This window comes from Otolemur garnettii, unplaced genomic scaffold (assembly GCF_000181295.1).
Source record: "Otolemur garnettii isolate 467f Iridium unplaced genomic scaffold, OtoGar3 scaffold00029, whole genome shotgun sequence".
Classification (NCBI taxonomy): domain Eukaryota; kingdom Metazoa; phylum Chordata; class Mammalia; order Primates; family Galagidae; genus Otolemur; species Otolemur garnettii.
The window spans coordinates 12,311,853-12,330,256 of NW_003852424.1; the positions used below are offsets into that span (position 1 = coordinate 12,311,853).

The 18,404-nt window shown below is 50.3% G+C and overlaps 1 protein-coding gene across 1 annotated transcript in view; it reads left to right on the forward strand.

Annotated features, from left to right (window-relative positions):
- Positions 1 to 18,404, forward strand: part of ACAN (aggrecan) — a 68,269-nt gene that overhangs the window by 31,940 nt on the left and 17,925 nt on the right. The window contains exons 3-13 of the mRNA XM_023512563.1: positions 1,788 to 2,171; positions 3,081 to 3,255; positions 4,534 to 4,661; positions 5,860 to 6,153; positions 7,407 to 7,811; positions 8,831 to 9,005; positions 9,539 to 9,666; positions 10,878 to 11,171; positions 13,215 to 13,375; positions 13,493 to 13,586; positions 16,734 to 18,364. Coding sequence (XP_023368331.1) covers positions 1,788 to 2,171; positions 3,081 to 3,255; positions 4,534 to 4,661; positions 5,860 to 6,153; positions 7,407 to 7,811; positions 8,831 to 9,005; positions 9,539 to 9,666; positions 10,878 to 11,171; positions 13,215 to 13,375; positions 13,493 to 13,586; positions 16,734 to 18,364 — 3,869 coding nt within the window. The remainder of the gene's footprint in view (positions 1 to 1,787; positions 2,172 to 3,080; positions 3,256 to 4,533; positions 4,662 to 5,859; positions 6,154 to 7,406; positions 7,812 to 8,830; positions 9,006 to 9,538; positions 9,667 to 10,877; positions 11,172 to 13,214; positions 13,376 to 13,492; positions 13,587 to 16,733; positions 18,365 to 18,404) is intronic.

Here is an 18,404-nt window from a genome sequence, read left to right on the forward strand (position 1 = left end):
GAAGCACCCCCTAGGCCCAAGGGAGGGGTAAGGAGTGGCTGTTTGTATGGGAAGTGAGGGCTAACATAGACGCAGCATAGGCATGAGACCCTCTTACGGTACAGAGTCAGTTGGGGGAAAGAAGGGGTCCCGTTCCCCATCCTCGCACTTAGCCACCAACTCCTAAGGCAAAACTTTAAGGAATCTAAGAATTGTACATTCAAATCTAGCTTTCAGGTCATTTCGAAAGGTCACACAGGAAGATAGAACATATTTACCAATCTGTTGGCCTGATTTACAACATTTGCATATGTATACGTATGGTATATGGGCCTCTATTTATACTGGTGCTCAGGGCCCCACAGAGATCCAGCCCCTGGCTGTACCCGGGAGTGGTTTGCCCACACAGGGAAACCAGTGCAGTAGGGTTGGCTGAGGGCTTTAAAAACTGCTGAGCTGGGCGCCGCAGTTACTTTCAGCTCTCCCCTGAGAACCACCACTGCTGAAACCAAGCTGTGTCTGAGGGTACAAGGGCCAAGCGTTCAGACAGAGATGTCTGTGGAAGAAGAGGGTGCTGCCCAGGACATCAGAAGGCTAGGCCTGCACTCCAAACATTCCTGGCTCCCCTTCCTCTGCCCTGTTATGTATCTACCACCCACAAATATCTGAAACATTTTTATTTCAACCTGTAGGCTCTCCTGAAAGAAGGAGTTTTCATAAATTTATGACTCACCATGAAAGGTGCTATTTTTTTGGAAAGCTCTTTCTTTCCCATTCCCAGCAGATCTCTTACTTCTAACAGGCTTTTGTTTTTTGTTTTTGGATTTTTTTTTTTTTTTTTTTTTGAGACAGAGCCTCAAGCTGTCCCCCTGGGTAGAGTGCCGTGGCATTACAGCTCACAGCAACCTCCAACTCCTGGGCTCAAGCGAGTCTCTTGCCTCCGCCTCCCAAGTAGCTGGGACCACAGGCGCCCGCCACAACGCCCGGCTATTTTTTTTTTGGTTGCAGCCGTCATTGTTGTTTGGCGGGTCCGGGCTGGGGATTCGAACCCGCCACCTTAGGTGTACGTGGCTGGCGCCTTAGCCGGTTGAGCTACAGGCGCCGAGCCCTAACAGGCTTTTGTAAACACACCTACCCATCAACCCTGTCCTTGATTTTGGTGGAGTCTAGTCTGCACCATCCCCTTCCCCCTCCCCATCTAACTCTTTGCAGACTGAAATGTCAGATCTTCTCTGATGCTCCTCCACCTGAGCTCACTGACTCCTAAACAGCAGAAGAAAGTGACTTGTCCCCCTACAAGGTGAGGCTAGACCTCACCTACTGGGACATATCTAGGAAGTTTTATGTCTTGGCTTTAAGGTTGTGTAGATTATACTCCATAATAATTTTTTTATATCCCCAAAATAATTTTTCCAGGAAAGGTTGAGTAAAGCTGTCCCCCAAGAAGACGAGTCCTACTCATCCCAGGGTTTGGCATCCCCTGGGGTCCCCCAGTTTAAGAAACAGAGAGGCAGTCTTAACGCTGGCTGCCATTTCCCCTGCCCTCCTCTGGAACCCTTTTCTGACTTCATAGTTTCTGTCTTAAGGGGTAGAGGCCAAGGATCTTGAGGAACACTGCTCAGAAAAGGGCATGGCTAGGCTTCCTGGGAGTTTCCATATGACCCAGAAGTGCCTCCATCCTAGACACAGACACCTGTGCTGGGTTTTGTTCCTCAGAAGAGCGTGTTTCCAGATGGGCTGGTGGGGAGACTGGGTGGTGCTCTCTGGGCACTAACAGGTCTGTCTTCCACACTCATCTTTCCGCACAGACCATGACAACTCACTGAGTGTGAGCATCCCCCAGCCATCCCCGCTGAAGGTCCCCCTGGGGACCTCCCTCACCATCCCCTGCTATTTCATCGACCCCATGCACCCTGTGACCACTGCCCCCTCCACCGCCCCCCTCGCCCCAAGAATCAAGTGGAGCCGCATTTCCAAGGAGAAGGAGGTGGTTCTGCTGGTGGCCACTGAAGGGCGTGTGCGGGTCAACAACGCCTACCAAGACAAGGTCTCCTTGCCCAACTACCCGGCCATCCCCAGCGATGCCACCTTGGAAATCCAGAACCTGCGTTCCAATGACTCTGGGATCTATCGCTGTGAGGTGATGCATGGCATTGAGGACAGTGAGGCCACCTTGGAAGTCGTGGTGAAAGGTGAGAGCCCCACACAGGGATGCTGCCTCACCCACAGAGAGATCCAGAATGTTCTCCCCTGCATGGGTCCAGCAGGCTGGCTTTTCAAACCAGCCCCTCTATGGACCAGTTTGCACCTCAGTCGAGATACTTAACTCCAGGTGCTTGTTCTGTGACCTTGAGGGGGGAGGAGATTAAATACTTCCTGGTTTCAGTCACAGGTAAATGACAATGCTTCACGCCAATCCTATGAGTTGTGGGGTTTGTGACCATACCCATTTTACAGACAGGCAAACTGAAGTTACGTGTTTTGCCTAAAGTCCCCCTGGATATGAGTCAGAGCAGTCTCCCGATGCTTCATCCAGGTGTCTTTCCCTTCCATCCCTCAACCTCAGTTTCAGAAGCCAAAGGGCTGAAGACTCCCTGTTACCCTTTCTCTCACCCAGGGAAAATGTCTGGGTCCTTGGTTAGCCTCAAGACTTTGGTCAGCACCAGACTTTTGTACGGTGGGAAGCTCTGCCAAAGATGATCCACCGTGGGTGCTCCTTAAACAGGTCTCCCACTAGGATGCCTCTGGCCTGAGGGTGCAGGGGCCTTTGAGTATTTACTTCCCCAAAGCAGTATGGGGTCTTGGAGAAAAAATTATAAGGAGGCAGATTTTAGTTTAATGCAAAGACCTTTCTGATTATCATCAGAATTATCATAAGTATTCAAAAAGGAATGCCTTGTGAGGTAGTGAGTTCCCTGTTACTGGGTGTTTCAGCAAAGTCAAAGGACCACATGCAAATGTGGAGAGAGCATCCACACATTGGCCTGGACCAGAGAGTTCCCAAGGCCCTTTTGACCTACAGCAGCAGCCATAATTCTTCGAGGGCCTCAAGGATCAGAGATTGTAACTGACCCTCCCATTCGTGGGCACGTGTCTTGCAGGTATCGTGTTCCATTACAGAGCCATATCCACACGCTACACCCTCGACTTCGACAGGGCACAGCGGGCTTGCCTGCAAAACAGTGCCATCATTGCCACACCCGAGCAGCTGCAGGCTGCCTATGAGGACGGCTTCCACCAGTGCGACGCCGGCTGGCTGGCCGACCAGACTGTCAGGTGAGCCCCCAGCCTGCCAGCAGAGGAGGGCACCAGGTAGGAGGCCTAGGTCAGAGGCAACAGGGTAGTGGGGTGGGTGAAGGGGTGGGGTATTGACCAGCACTAAATTGGTGCCCATGTGAGTGACATTATGGCCAACCTAGGTTGGGGCCAGTGTCATGCCTTGGCCAACACAGATGCTCAGTGACCCACCAGTGGCTGCTGGCACCCACGCCCTACACATCATTATTTTTCTTACCCATTTTTTCTTTGCCATAATTGTTTCACTTACTGATCTTCTCTTTTTTATAACCTTGGTGTTTTCTATGTTTTGGTAAACCATCTTACACATCCTTTTTGTTTGTATTAAGGCAAATTGAGTGTCTTGGTCCATCTTCTCCTGAGTGCAGTTGCCAGGGAATGGGATGCAGTGCAGTCCAGATAGAGCCCTGCCCTCAAAGATCTCAGTACACTGTGAATGAGCCTATAGTCCCAGGTGGTTCGTAGCTCTACAGTAAAGGCCAGAACCACAAAGCCTCCGAAAGAAAACGAAGGAAAATGTCTTTGCAATCATGGAGCAGGCAAAGGGATCCTAAAACACAAAAACCACTAACAATTTTTTAAAAAATAATAATGAGACAGCAGTCTCATAGTGCAAAAGCTCAGACCTTGGCCTCAGAAGCAACTGGATTCAAATACCAACTCTAGAACCTGAAAGCCGTGTAACCTTGGACAAATTGTTAATATCTCTGAGCCCCAGTTTCTGCGAGTATGAAATAGATTCACTGTCACACTTGCCTCTTTAGGTTGATTTGAGACTCAAATGATAGCACAGGAGCTAACAAACTGTGACCCACAGGCCAAGTCCAATTCAGTCCTTGTTACTGTAAATAAAGTTTTATTGGAACACAGCTATGCCTATTTGTTTAAATATTGTCTGTGGTTGTTTCATGTTACAGTGTTAGTTGTGCGGTTGCCACAGAGACCCTGTTGTCTGCAAAACCTAAAACATTTTTTTATCTGGCCTTTTATAAAAAAACGTAAAGCTCACGAGTCCCAAATTATGCCCTTATGGGCCCTGATAGAATGTGTTTGGTACCACTAAACATTCAGTAGAGGGGTTGCTTTTAATCAGTGATGACATGAAAACAGATGGACAGTCCACATATTCAGAGCAGACATGGTCAAATGCAAAACTAAGACTCAATTTCTTCATATGAGGGAAGAGGATTCAAGAGCACAGGCCATGGGCTCCCCTCTGCCCCAGACAGTCACGTCTCCACTTTGGGCTCCTGGCAGGTACCCCATCCACATTCCCCGGGAAGGCTGCTATGGAGACAAAGATGAATTTCCTGGTGTGAGGACCTACGGCGTCCGAGACACCAACGAGACCTATGACGTGTACTGCTTCGCTGAGGAGATGGAGGGTAAGGCTGCCCCACCCACCAGGAGGCACCCTGCTCCCATCCAAAGGGCCCCCTTCGCCTCCACATCACCCCGTTGACACTCGGGGTCACATAGGCCTCCTCTGGGCCGGATGCTGGCTCGGGGCCTGACACACTTAATCCTCCTCTATCATTAGCAGAGGCTTACAGGTCTAGATCCACTTTGGAGAGGGTCTCAGTGGCCCCAACATCTGCAAACTACCTAGTGTCATCACTGGACTCAAGGACATGTGTCCTAGGAAGTCTTTGACCTGGGATTGACCCTCTCAGACAGGACCCTAGCTGCTCAGGACAGCTAATCCCTATCTTAAGGTCCATTGCACCAGCCTTATCTCCCTCACAGAAACGTAGTTTCCAGGGAAGCTGGCAGTCCAGCCCCTCACCCCCAGAGTAGGAATCTGGACCTTTTCTCTGTTTTGTAAAGCGCACTGGGTTACCTGGCCATGTGGATGACACCCTTTCCCCATCTGCACCAGTTACCCCTTTGAACATTTCAGATTGTGCCCCCTCAGGATCTCCCCCCCAACTCCCAGCTACAAGCAGAATCTCTCAGCTCCTCTAGGCTGGGAAGAAGAGCTGGCATACTGGCCCATCCTGGGCACAGGTGACACCAGAGCCCTCTTCCTCTTTCTCACCCCAAGGACCAAACCTCTCTATTCAGTAACAAGTATTTGTGTTCCCACATTGGGCTAACCAAAGACAAATAGAACAGCCAATCAGAGCCACCACCGACCAGGGCAGAACTCCCTCCCAAGCAGATGTCCACCACCACCACCCCGCCCCTGGTACAACCTTGTTAGATTTTTAGAAATATTTATTTTAAAGCTCACATATCCCAAATTATACCCTCAGGACCTGGAGACTCCAGTTTGGGAATCACTGTTCTGTCAGGTCAAAGTCTAATGCCTGCTTTTCCCATGAGAATATGGATTTTTTTTTTAAAGATTTGCCTTTAGAAAGCAATGCCTAACTGCTGGTAAAAACATCCTAGGGGTGGGAAGTCAGCAAAGGCAAGATCTGAGATACAGACATGTGAGACCAGGGCTTTGGGAAGTGATAGCCCAAACTGAGCTAGAGAACTCTCAAGATCTCACAGAAAGAGACCCTCACGGATCTCTCTGGGGATGCAGGGCAGGGGAGGCACAGGGAGACCCTCACCCTGCCTCTGTGTCCTTCACAGGTGAGGTCTTCTATTCAACATCTCCCGAGAAGTTCACCTTCCAGGAGGCAGCCAATGAGTGCAGACGGTTGGGTGCCCGGCTGGCCACCACAGGCCAGCTCTACTTGGCCTGGCAGAGCGGCATGGACGTGTGCAGTGCCGGCTGGCTGGCCGACCGCAGTGTGCGCTATCCCATCTCCAAGGCCCGGCCCAACTGCGGGGGCAACCTCCTGGGTGTGAGGACCGTCTACCTGCACGCCAACCAGACAGGCTACCCCGATCCCTCATCCCGATACGACGCCATCTGCTACACAGGTAGGGCCGGGGCTGAGGGCAGGAAGGGGGGTTGCACCATTGAAATGGGGGCCAGAGGAAGAGAAGATCTTAGAAAGGGAGGGTTGGCTGTTTCCCCTTCAAGAGGCCACTTAGTACAAGAGGCTCCCGTTTAAGCATCCTGCCTTCACCCCTGTTCTCACTTGGTCTTGGGAACAGCTGAGGGGACACACTAGGGACTTCAGATTGTTTAGTCTTGTTGTGTCAGCTCAGCACGGAAGAGGGTTAAAAGCACAAATTTTAATCTGTTTTCTCAGCTCTGCCACCTACTATTGTGCAACACTGGGAGAGTGAAGCCCCTGAGGTGGGATGATGGCCGGTCTGCCTGAGGGTGCCAGGGGCCTGACCTGAGCCCCACAGGAGGGTGCTCTCACCAGCCCTTTGAAATTGGGCTCCCTTAAAACGAGTGTCAAAGAACTACTGAAAAGAGCAGGGGAACTCGGGAGACTGAGGCAAGAGAATCGCCTACGCCCCAGAGCTGGAGGTGGCTGTGAGCTGTGACACACGGCTCTCTACCGAGGGTGACAAAATGAGACTCTGTCTCTTTAAAAAAAAAAAAAAAAGAGGCTCGGCACCTGTGGCTCAAGCGGCTAAGGCACCAGCCACGTACACCTAAGGTGGCAGATTCAAATCCAGCCCGGGCCCACCAAACAACAATGACAGCTGCAACCAAAAAATAGCCGGGCGTTGTGGAGGGCGCCTGTGGGCCCAGCTACTTGGGAGGCAAAGGCAGGAGACTCACTTGAGCCCAAGAGTTGGAGGTTGCTGTGAGCTATGATGCTACAGCACTCTACCCAGGGAGACAGCTTGAGGCTCTGTCTCAAAAAAAAGAAAGAAAAGAGCAGGGGAAAGCTTGACGGAGACTTTATTTTGAAAAACTGGACTAAACTTTTTAAATAAGTTTTTTTTTAGGAATTTGCAGTTTCTCTTTATAACGGATTTCTATTGTCCCGCTAGTCACAACATCGAGTGTCAGCAAGGTATTTGTGACATGGGTGAAGTGGCAGTTAGTGATAAGCAGGAAGGATGTCAGGGTGGAAACTGATTTTATGAGCAATCTTGCCCTCTGGTGACCCTTGAATTCTTTTGCAAACTTGAAACTGTGGGGACTCCTATAATGAATACTCAGATAGCTGAGGAGCCCTGCAGTGGCCCAGCAGGGAAGGAGGAAGATCCAGTGCTCATCTCCAGCCCGTTCTTCATCCCCCTCAAGCTTGTCTTTGCCCCTCTCCCAGGTGAAGACTTTGTGGACATTCCAGAAAACTTCTTCGGGGTGGGGGGCGAGGAGGATATCACCATCCAGACAGTGACCTGGCCGGATGTGGAGCTACCGCTGCCGCAAAACATCACCGAGGGTGAAGCCCGAGGCAACGTGATCCTCACAGTGAAACCCATCTTCGACGTCTCCCCCACTGTCCTGGAGCCTGAAGAGCCTTTCACATTTGCCCCTGACATAGGGGCCACCCTCTTTCCTGAGACCGAGACCAGGACTAGAGAGGCCACCAGGCCTTGGAGCTTTCCTGAGGAATCCACATCTGGCCTGGATTCTGTCATAGCCTACACCAGCCAGGACCTGGTCGTGCAGGTGACGGCTGTCCCAGGTGCAGTGGAGGTCCCTGGGCAGCCACGCTTGCCAGGTGGTGAGTACTGCCTCTAGGGGTTGCAATGGGAGCAAGTGGAAAGAACTTGGCTGAGGGTGAGGGGTTGTCCTGGCTGTACCTTCTTCGACCTAAACTGGGGCAGGTTTCTCTCCTCCCAGACCTTGCTCTCCTTGTCTGTAGAACAGTGAGGGCAGGCCACACCAGCCATGTCCACTTTCTTGCCCCAAAGGATTTATTTCAAATGAAGTTGTATGCGGAAGCCAGTGTATACATAAAGCAGGCAGAGGGGTCACGCAGATCTGAGTGGAGAACTGGGCTTCTTTCTGCCCAGGGCCTCTCCTCACTTCATCAGACACCTCCACAAAATAGAACCACTAGAAAACCTCTGCACTGGGTGACCTCTAAGGCCTCTCACAGCTCTGACCTTCCAGGACAAGGGTCAGCTAACTATAGCCAGCAAGCCAACTTTAGCTATTCCTGTATGGCCCATGGGCTAAGAATGGTTTTTACATTCTTAAGTAGGTGGGGATAAAAAGTTAAAAGAATAATATTTTGTGACACATGAAAATGATACAAAATTCAAATCTCAATATCTCCGAATAAAGTATGATGGGAACAAAGCCATACCGGCTTATGTTGTCCATGGCTAACTTAGGACAATCATAGCGGAGTCAAGTGGTTGTAACAGAAACCATGTAGCCCACAAAGCCTAAAATATTTACCATGTGGCCCTTTCCAGAAAAACTTCCAACCCCTGTTCTAGGATAATGTCCAGAGAACTGGGAGGTCACATAGCATAGAGCTCAACTGTTCTCCAAACTCAAGTTTATAAACAAAAAGGACATTCTGGTGTGGCCTCCATAGAGCCTTCCAGAGGAGGGGCAGGTGGACACTGACATCCACTGTGACAACCACATTGCCACCGAGTAAGATTTCAGCCTGAATTGCTTAAATAAATCCAATACATTAGACAGGAATAGACGGCTCCTCCATATCCCTTCAAAACCAGGCACCATGAGCACCTGAACTTGACTTCTCTCCCTCTCCTCCCCACCCAGCGGTCGTGTTCCATTATCGCCCGGGCCCCAGCCGCTACTCTCTGACCTTCGAGGAGGCACAAGAGGCCTGCCTGCGCACCGGGGCGGTCATTGCCTCGCCGGGGCAGCTCCAGGCCGCCTACGAAGCAGGCTACGAGCAGTGTGACGCTGGCTGGCTGCAAGACCAGAGTGTCCGGTGAGGGATGAGCAGGACTCCTCTCCCAGCCCAAACCCACCCCTAAGAGGTTAAGTTTCAGGAGTCACAGCCTGGTATGGCACCCAGCACATGGGCGCCCACTACATTGTGGATTAATTAATGAATTATTGATTCCACACCTGCTCCCTAGTTTCTCCCTGAAACTGAAGCATATCCTGAAGGTTGGTGAAGGTCCTTGGGGGATGTTAAGTTCTTGGTCATTTCCCTGCTAGAGACAGAGGAGCCCCCTCCACATGCACCCCTGTCCCCTCCAGCTCAACCCAGTGCTTTTCCATGCAGTGGGCTCTCTTGTGAAGCCAGGGTTCCCCAGAGCCAGATGACCTATTCCCCTCGCCCCCCTGCTTCTCAGGGAACTTACTGCCTGAGGCTTTCCTTCCTGGGTTGAATCTATCAGACAGCAGAAGACACGCCTGGCCCAAGTCACTGAGTGACCTCAGCCTCACCCCTGGGCCGTGCATCCCCCAACCCCTAGGACAGGCCCTCATTCTCCCTGCTCCCGCCTTCCTTTGCAGATACCCCATTGTGAGCCCACGGACCCCATGTGTGGGTGACAAGGATAGCAGTCCTGGGGTCAGGACCTATGGCGTCCGTCCATCATCAGAGACCTATGACGTCTACTGCTACGTGGACAAACTTGAGGGTAAGGGCCAGATTTTCACATTTCAGGCCCTAGATGGGCAGAGGGCTGACAGGGAAACTCAAAGAGGAGGGGGAATCACTCCCACCACACTCGTTCCCCCCCTGTTTTCCTGGTGGGAAAGGGTTCTGTTTAGGAAAGAAGGCCTGCCTCGTCCCTCTGATCAAGCCCCTGCTTTCCCTCCTAGGTAGCTCATGTGTGGTTTCCCCTGGCATTGCAGTAAGTTCTCTGGGCAAATAAGTCAGTTTGTTATAAATAAACGTTGTATATACCATCTGCCTTTTGGAGCATCACAATGCTATGAACAAATCAAAGGCTCTGAGAAGTCTGCAGCAAAAGATCTCTTTAACTGTTTAATCCAGCATTGCCAAACTTCATTTCCTTACAGACCTTTATTTTATTTCTTTTTTTTAAATTTCAATGGAAATCATCAAATTATTATTCCACTGAACCCAATTTTGGAAATTCTAGTGTTCTGGAAAGATTTCAGCATTGCCACTCCGCTTGTTTGGGGACCCTCGGCAAGTTACTTAACCCCTCTAAGCCTCAGTTTCCTTACCTATAAAATGCATCTGATTTATACCCACAACAGAGGCTTTTTTGAGTGTTAAACAAATGTATGTGAAAAGTGCCTGGCACAAGTAGGTGTTTGGTAAGTGAGCTTCCTTCTCCCTAAACCAGATAGGCCCCGTGCTGAGTGCCAGCACTCAAGCCCTGCCCTCGATGAGGTCACCAGGTTGGGGGTGGGCAGGTCCATGCTGATCACAGTACTTGGTCACAAGTGCAGTAGCGTAGGGGTGCCCAGGAATTGGACAGTGCCTAGGTGAGCCCCCTCTCTCAGCCAGGGGAAGGGGTGCCTAAGTGTGCCTGGAGAATCCAGAAATGAGGGAAGGAGGGGAAGTTGTTTCCCTGTGAAGTGGCCAAGTCAATCCCGGTTTGGCTGGAACTTTGGCTTTTTTAGCACTGAAAGCCCTGGGTCCCAAGAAACCCCAATCCAGTACAAACCAAAGCAGTCAGTCACTCCATTTCCCAGAGTCCCAGGAGACCTAAGGGGGAGTAAAAGAAGGGTGCACGTGAGCTAGACTGGGTCTCAACCTGTGTGCAACACAGCAGGTGTGGGGACTGCTGAGGAGGGGTAGGGTGGGGGAGCTCTGCCCCTTCTCTGGCTGGGGGTATGCAGAGGGTCACCCTCCCCCACCTGCCTCTGCCCCCAGGAGAGGTGTTCTTCGCTACGCGCCCGGAGCAGTTCACCTTCCAGGAAGCACTAGAGTTCTGTGTCTCCCACAATGCCACGCTGGCCTCCACCGGCCAGCTCTATGCCGCCTGGAGCCGTGGCCTGGACAAGTGCTATGCCGGCTGGCTGGCTGATGGCAGCCTCCGTTACCCCATTGTCACCCCACGGCCCGCCTGCGGCGGGGACAAGCCAGGTGTGAGAACTGTCTACCTCTATCCCAACCAGACGGGCCTCCCAGATCCGCTATCCCGGCACCACGCCTTCTGCTTCCGAGGTATGTGGCCTCATCCCTCCTCAGCGGATTGAGGGGTACTCCCACCCACTATCCCCACTCACCATAGCAAGCAGGAAAAATTCCCTCTGGGGCTGGGGTAGCTCTGTAACAAGCATGACTTTAGGCTTTGATCCCAAGGCAAGGTGATCCTTCTACAGTTCCCCATAGACAAGTAGAGAAAATCGAGAAAGAACTTAGGCTGTAAAATCAAGCAGTGTTGACTTCATATTATGGCACTGCTACTTGATAGCTGTTCCTACTTCAAAAAGAGTTGCTGTAAGGTTTAACTGGGATAGTGCAAGTGGTGCATCTGGCATAGTGCCTGGGAAATGCTCAATATTGAGTAAATAATAAATGTTAGCTTTATTTTATATATATACATTATAGAGAGATAGTATAGCTATGTTTTATTAACTCTTTAATCCCTGTCAGATTCTCTACTGCTCATAAATATTTTTGCAGTGAGTTTAGTCAAATTATTCTGTTATTCTGCACTAAGCACCAGTAATTCACATTCATATTTGGCCCATGCTATGGACATGCTGCCATATTACCCATCACTCCCAGTTAGACTTCTGAGAATAATGTCATGGAGCAATGTGGTAGGCATGGCCAGGGGATAGCCAAGGCATTGCTGGGCTCTAACTGGATAAGTTTCACAGTATGCTTGAAAGGTTCCAGGTGCACTGACCAGAATGGAGATTGTAATAACAGCTGGTACTGTATTTTAGTATATTAGGTATTATACAACAAAACTGAGAGTCTTTGCAACTTCCTGTGGATCTGTAATTATTTCCAAATAAAGTTTAGGAAAAAGAAACCCTGAGCATCCCTAAGTTTACCAGATTTCCAGGGTCATCTTTTAAAACCCAATTATAAATTCAGCCCCATTCAGCCAGCCTCACCAAGGCCAATTCTCTCCCAGAGGATTTGATAAAGCTCTTGTCTCAGACCCCTTCTTCCTGCTCTGGGCAGTAGAAGCTAAGCCATTTAGCCTCCTAGCATATCCCCAGCCATGTACCCCTCCCCACGTATCCTGACCCTTGAAGAGCTTAGGCTTCTGTATTACCCTGCAGAGAAGTTCAGCTTCCTTCCTGACCAAGCTCATTGCTGGTTTCCCCAAAGCTAGAGAAGCTACTCCCAGTTAATGAATCTTGCCTTTGCTCCCCAAGTACCAGAATGGCTTCATAGAATTTAAATAAAACCCTCTTGTTCTTGGTCCTCATGTACTTAGAACTTAATCCTTGTCCCCAAGATAGGCATTGTGCAGTAGCTGAAAACATAGAGTCTTGCACCAGATGCTTGAATTCAAAGACTAGATCTGCTGTTTATAAGCCACTGACTCTGGACAAATCATGTAACTCCATGCCTCAGTTTCCCTATCTCCAAAATGAGATAGTAGGATCTATCTCATAACGTTATTGTAAGATAAGATTATTTTACATACATAAAACCTTTAGTATAGGCTCGGCACCTGTGGCTCAAGCGGCTAAGGCGCCAGCTACATACACCTAAGGTGGCGGGTTCAAATCCAGCCTGGGCCCGCCAAACAACAATAATGGCTGCAACCAAAAAATAGCCAGGCATTGTGGCCGGCGCCTGTGGTCCCAGCTACTTTGGAGGCTGAGGCAGGAGACTCGCTTGAGCCCAGGAGTTGGAGGTTGCTGTGAGCAGTGAAGCCATGGCACTCTACCCAGGGGGAGAGCTTGAGGCTCTGTCTCAAAAAAAATAAAATAAAATAAAATAACCTTTAGTATAATGCCTGCCGTGTATGATAGATTCTGCAAGAGGGATGCCACAGACCACCCTGAACTAAACTGCTGATGGTGTATGCAGATTAATGTGTAGTAGATGCAGATGGCTCCTAATAGTTGAGAAGGCAAAGAGCCATCTTGCTGAACTCAGAGATAGGCGATGGGGGGAGGCCAACAAGGCTCTTGTACAGGCCTGGTTCACCTCACAGTCCCTTAGCTCCCCTCATTAAGACCACCCTGGGATAGGTCACTGGTAATCAAGGAACCCTCATCACCGCATCTCCTTTAGGTGTCTCAGCAGTGCCCTCACCAGGAGAAGAGGAGGGAGGTACAGTCACATCGCCCACTGATGTGGAAGACCGGATTGCTACCCAGTTGGTGCCTGGAGTGGATGCTATCCCCTCTGGGGAGGAGACAACTGCTGTCCCCTTGAGAGAGGAGACAACCGCAGTCCCCTTGGAGGAAGAGACAGCTGCTGTCCCCTTGAGAGAGGAGACAACCGCAGTCCCCTTGGAGGAAGAGACATCTGCTTTCCCCTTGGAGGAAACAACTGGTGTCCGCTTGGAGGAGATGACCGCAATCCCAGACTTCACCACTGAGCCAGAAAAACAAACAGAATGGGAACCAGCCTACACCCCAGTGGGCACATCCCTACTGCCAGGTCAGTGTGGCTTGGGCTCTGGGACATACTCCTGTCTGCCTATGGTACATCTAGGGTTGGGAGGAGTTTCTCTGCCTTGGACCTGTATTCTGTTTCTCTAAGCCTGACACCAACTGGATGTGCTATTGTGGGCATCTTTGGCCACCTTAGCTGGTCTCTAGGACCTCCTAAGAGTGACAATGACAGCCTTGTTCATAAAACATTCCCACACACATTCACTATTCCCTTCCCTTTAATTCTCCTGAGCACATATCCCAGATTCCCATCCCTGTGCCAATCATAGATCCCTTAGTTGCCTTGTCCTCCCGCACTGACTTCCCTACCTAACCCTCTCTTATAGGAGGATTTCTAATAAAGGGGAAAGAACCAGGGAAGGAGTTGTTGCAATTCTTTGACCTGTCTCCTGGCCTTTCTTTTCCTCCCATGTCCTTCTTCTGGGCCAGGCCTCCCAGCCAGAACTTCCCAAACTTCTTCCATGATTTAACTGGATGGGATATAATTAGATGAAGGCAGCAATCCTCACACCTTGTTAGGAAAAAGCACTTTGCATCCACTAAGGTTTGGGAAATGCTAGACAAGTCTCCTCACTATAGACCTTCTCAGAGCCTTGAGTATGCTAATATGCACTGTAAGTCTCCAAGAGGAGGTGATGAAAGCAATGTGTCCCAAATGAACCTGACCACGCCATCCCTCAACTCCACAGAGCATTTTTAACATCTAATGGCTCCCAATTTGGATATGGCTGGTTAAAATAATATCCAGTAATGTGTGTGCTTAATAGAGCCCATTCCCCTGGGAATATGTGCCTTTTTTTTTTTTTTTTTTTTGAGACAGAGCCTCAAGCTATCCCCCTGGGTAGGGTGCCGTGGCATCACAGTTCACAGCAACCTCCAACTCCTGGGCTCAAGCAAGTCTCCTGCCTCAGCCTCCCAAGTAGCTGGGACCACAGGCGCCCGCCACAATGCCCGGCTATTTTTTGGTTGCAGCCGTCATTGTTTTGGTGGGCCCGGGCTGGATTTGAACCCGCCACCTTAGGTGTATGTGGCTGGCGCCTCAGCCGGTTGAGCCACAGGCGCCGAGCCAGAATACGTGCTTCTGAAGAAAAGAATCCATCAGAGCTTCCTAGTTGTTCATCCAGCCACATGCCAGCATTCTGTGCATGATCCTAGGGTGCTGGAAATGCAAAACCTGGCCTCCACCCCTACCAGAAAGTAAGGGAACATTTGTTGAACAAATGGGAGTCTGGCCTACTCTGGCCTCACCAGCAGCTATACCTGCCTGAGGCCTTTTCCTCACCCTTCAGCAGGACAAGAACAAGAGTCCTCTTTGGCACAGGGGGGTGAATTGGTACAGAACTTTGGTAACCACTAGTGGGGGATTACCAGTGGAAAAGGGGCTCAAGTGTCCCCATAGAACAGTTTTCCAAACCTCAGTTCCCAGCCACCTTGCTGATTTCAGCCATATCTGGGAACTGGCTATGCTATTGTTTATGCCACATCTTTTCCTTTAAATTGACTTTCTTTGAGAAGGAAACTCAGATTTATTTAAAAGAGAAACGTTAGACTTGGTGCCTATAGCTTAGCAGCTAGGGTGCTGGCCACATACACCGGGCCTGGCAGGTTGGAACCTGGCCTGGGCCTGCCAAACAACAATGACAACTACAACAAAAAAATAGCCGGGCATTGTGGCTGGTGCCTGTAGTCCCAGCTACTTGGGAGGCTGAAGCAAGACAATCTCTTAAGCCCAAGAGTTTGCAGTTGCTGTGAGCTGTGACACCACAGTACTCTACCCAGGGCAACAAAGTGAGACTCTGCCTCAAAAAAAAAAAGAGAGAGAGAGAGCGAAATGTTATATCATGACTGTAAATGTCATTCCAGTGTGCTTCTGATACGTATATGAAAATTCCATCAATAGAAAAAGGGTGTATTTCTGGATCCCACCTAAAATCATCTTGCATGCCACCACAGCTAATCTTCATTCCCCACCTCCTTCTCCCAGATTCCCCTCCAAGCAGGAGTGGACTGTGACCCTGTCCAGTGTCCCTAACACCCTCGCTCATCAGGTGTTCTATCTGGGAAGTGCATACAGGGCATAAAACCCAGCTAGGCTATTTTAAATGTCAAGGGAAACAAAGCCAAATGAAAAGAAGGTGACTGTGATTATTTAGAATGGTGGGACTTTTCTTTTTTCTTTTCTGTTTTCCAAATCCCCTGTAATAAGACTGTCAGAATTGAAAAAGTAAATGTATGTTTACACACAACACCACCTGGCCCTCCTGACTGCTGAGGGATGGGTTGAGATTAAAAATTCTCACACTCAGGTGAGCATCAGTGTCACTCGGAGAGCTTGTTAAGACAGCGAGCCAGGCCCCTCCACTTCAGAATTTTGGAATCAGTGTAGTTGGGGTGAGGGCTGGGAATCTGCTGCTCTTGTAGGCTCCTGGGTGATGCTGGTGCTGCTGTTCCAGGGTCCATGCTTTGAAAACCATGAAATTAAATAAGTGAGTTGAGAATGTGGAAGTAGGCTCAGCGCCTGTGGCTCAATCGGCTAAGGCGCCAGCCACATACACCTAAGGTGGCGGGTTCGAATCCCCAGCCCGGGCCCACCAAACAACAATGATGGCTGCAATCAAAAGATGTCCGGTGCTGTGGCGGGCGCCTGTAGTCCCAGCTACCTGGGAGGCTGAGGCAGGAGACTCGCTTGAGCCCAGGAGTTGGAGGTTGCTGTGAGCTGTGAGGCCATAGCACTACCCAGGGGGATAGCTGGAAGCTCCGTCTCAAAAAAAAAAAAGAGAGAGAATGTGGAAGTACTTAAAGGCTGACCTTTGTTGTCCCCCATGATGGTCAGGGCCCGTATCCATGGGGTGGTGTGACTGGTGTGACTCCCTGAGAGTCGTAAAAACACAGCCTGTATACCCGGTGGCTGCCAGAGGACAGGGGGTGCTTCTCGGGCGCCTCCCTCCCTCTCTTCCTTCTTGCCTTCCTTCCTTTTCAAGACACACAGTTCCATTAGAAAGCACCTGGACACAGCTCTGAGCTCTTGAGAGAAAAGTTTTCTGTGGAAAGAATGGAGTTCAGCTTCCATGTATGAACTTAAACTGGGGCAGAGTTAAACTCACACCTTGTCTTTCTTCCTCCTCTCCTCCAGGGGTCCCTCCTACATGGCATCCTACTGGTGTAGCAACAGAGGAAAGCACAGAAGGCCCTTTTGCAACTGAACTGCCCTCTGCCTCAGAGGAGCCATCACCCTCACAGAAGCCATCTCCCTCAGAGGAGCCATATACACCTTCACTTCCAGTGCCTAGTGGAACTGACCTGCCTGGCTCTGGAGAGGTATCTGGAGCCCCTGACATCAGTGGTAACTTCACAGGCAGTGGAGAAGTCTCAGGACACTTTGACTTCAGTGGGCAGCCTTCAGGGGTCACTGCAAGTGGCCTGCCCTCTGGAGACCTTGACTCTAGTGGTCTCACCTCCACAGTGGGCTCAGGCCTACCTGTGGAAAGTGGATTGGCCTCAGGAGATGAAGAAAGAATTGAGTGGTCTAGCACTCCTAAAGTCAGTGGGCTTCCTTCCGGAGAAAGTCTAGAGACTTCTGCTTCTGGGGTAGGGGACCTCAGTGGGCTTTCTTCTGGAGGAGAAGGTCTAGAGACTTCTGCCTCTGGGGTAGAGGACCTTAGCAGGCTTCCTTCTGGAGAAGTTCTAGAGACTTCTGCTTCTGGTGTAGGGGACCTCAGTGGAGTTCCTTCTGGAGAAGTTCTAGAGACTTCTGCCTCGGGAGTAGGGGATCTCAGTGGGCTTCCTTCTGGAGAAATTCCAGAAACTTCTGCCTCTGGAGTAGGGGACCTCAGCAGATTTCCTTCTGGAGAAATTCCAGAAACTTCTGCTTCTGGAGTAGGAGACCTCAGTGGACTTCCTTCTGGAGAAGTTCTAGAAACTTCTGCTTCTGGAGTAGGGGACCTTGATGGACTTCCTTCTGGAGAAGTTCTAGAAACTTCTGCTTCTGGAGTAGAGGGCCTTGATGGACTTCCTTCTGGAGAAGTTCTAGAAACTTCTGCCTCTGGAGTAGGGGACCTCAGTGGACTTCCTTCTGGAGTTCTAGAAATTTCAGCCTCTGGAGTAGGGGACCTCAGTGGGCTTCCTTCTGGTGAAGTTCTAGAGACTTCTGCCTCTGGAGTAGATGTCAGCAGGCTTCCTTCTGGAGGAGAAAGTCTAGAGACTTCTACCTCTGGAGTAGGGGATGATCTCAGTGGACTTCCTTCTGGAAGGAAAGACCTAGAGACCTCAGTTTCTGGAGCTGAGGACCTCAGTGGGTTGTTCTCAGGAAAAGAAGACTTGGAAGGTTCTGTTTCTGGAGCTTTGGACTTAGGCGAACTGCCTTCTGGAACTCTAGGAAGTGGACACACTCCAGAAACAAGTGGCCTTCCCTCTGAATTTAGTGGTAAATATTCAGGAGTGGACGTTGGAAGTGGTCCATCCTCTGGCCTGCCTGACTTTAGTGGACTTCCATCTGGATTCCCAACTGTCTCCCTAGTGGATACTACATTGGTGGAAGTGGTGACAGCCAGCACTGCAGCTGAACTGGAAGGGAGAGGAACCATTGACATCAGCGGTGCTGGAGAAATATCTGGCCTGCCGTTCAGTGAATGGGACATTAGTGGAGGACCTAGTGGACTCCCTTCAGGAGCTGAACTCAGTGGCCAAACCTCTGGGACTCCTGACATCAGTGGGGAGACATCTGGACTCTCTGGTGTCAGTGGGCAGCCATCAGGGTTTCCTGATATCAGTGGGGGAACATCTGGAATTTTTGAGGTCAGTGAGC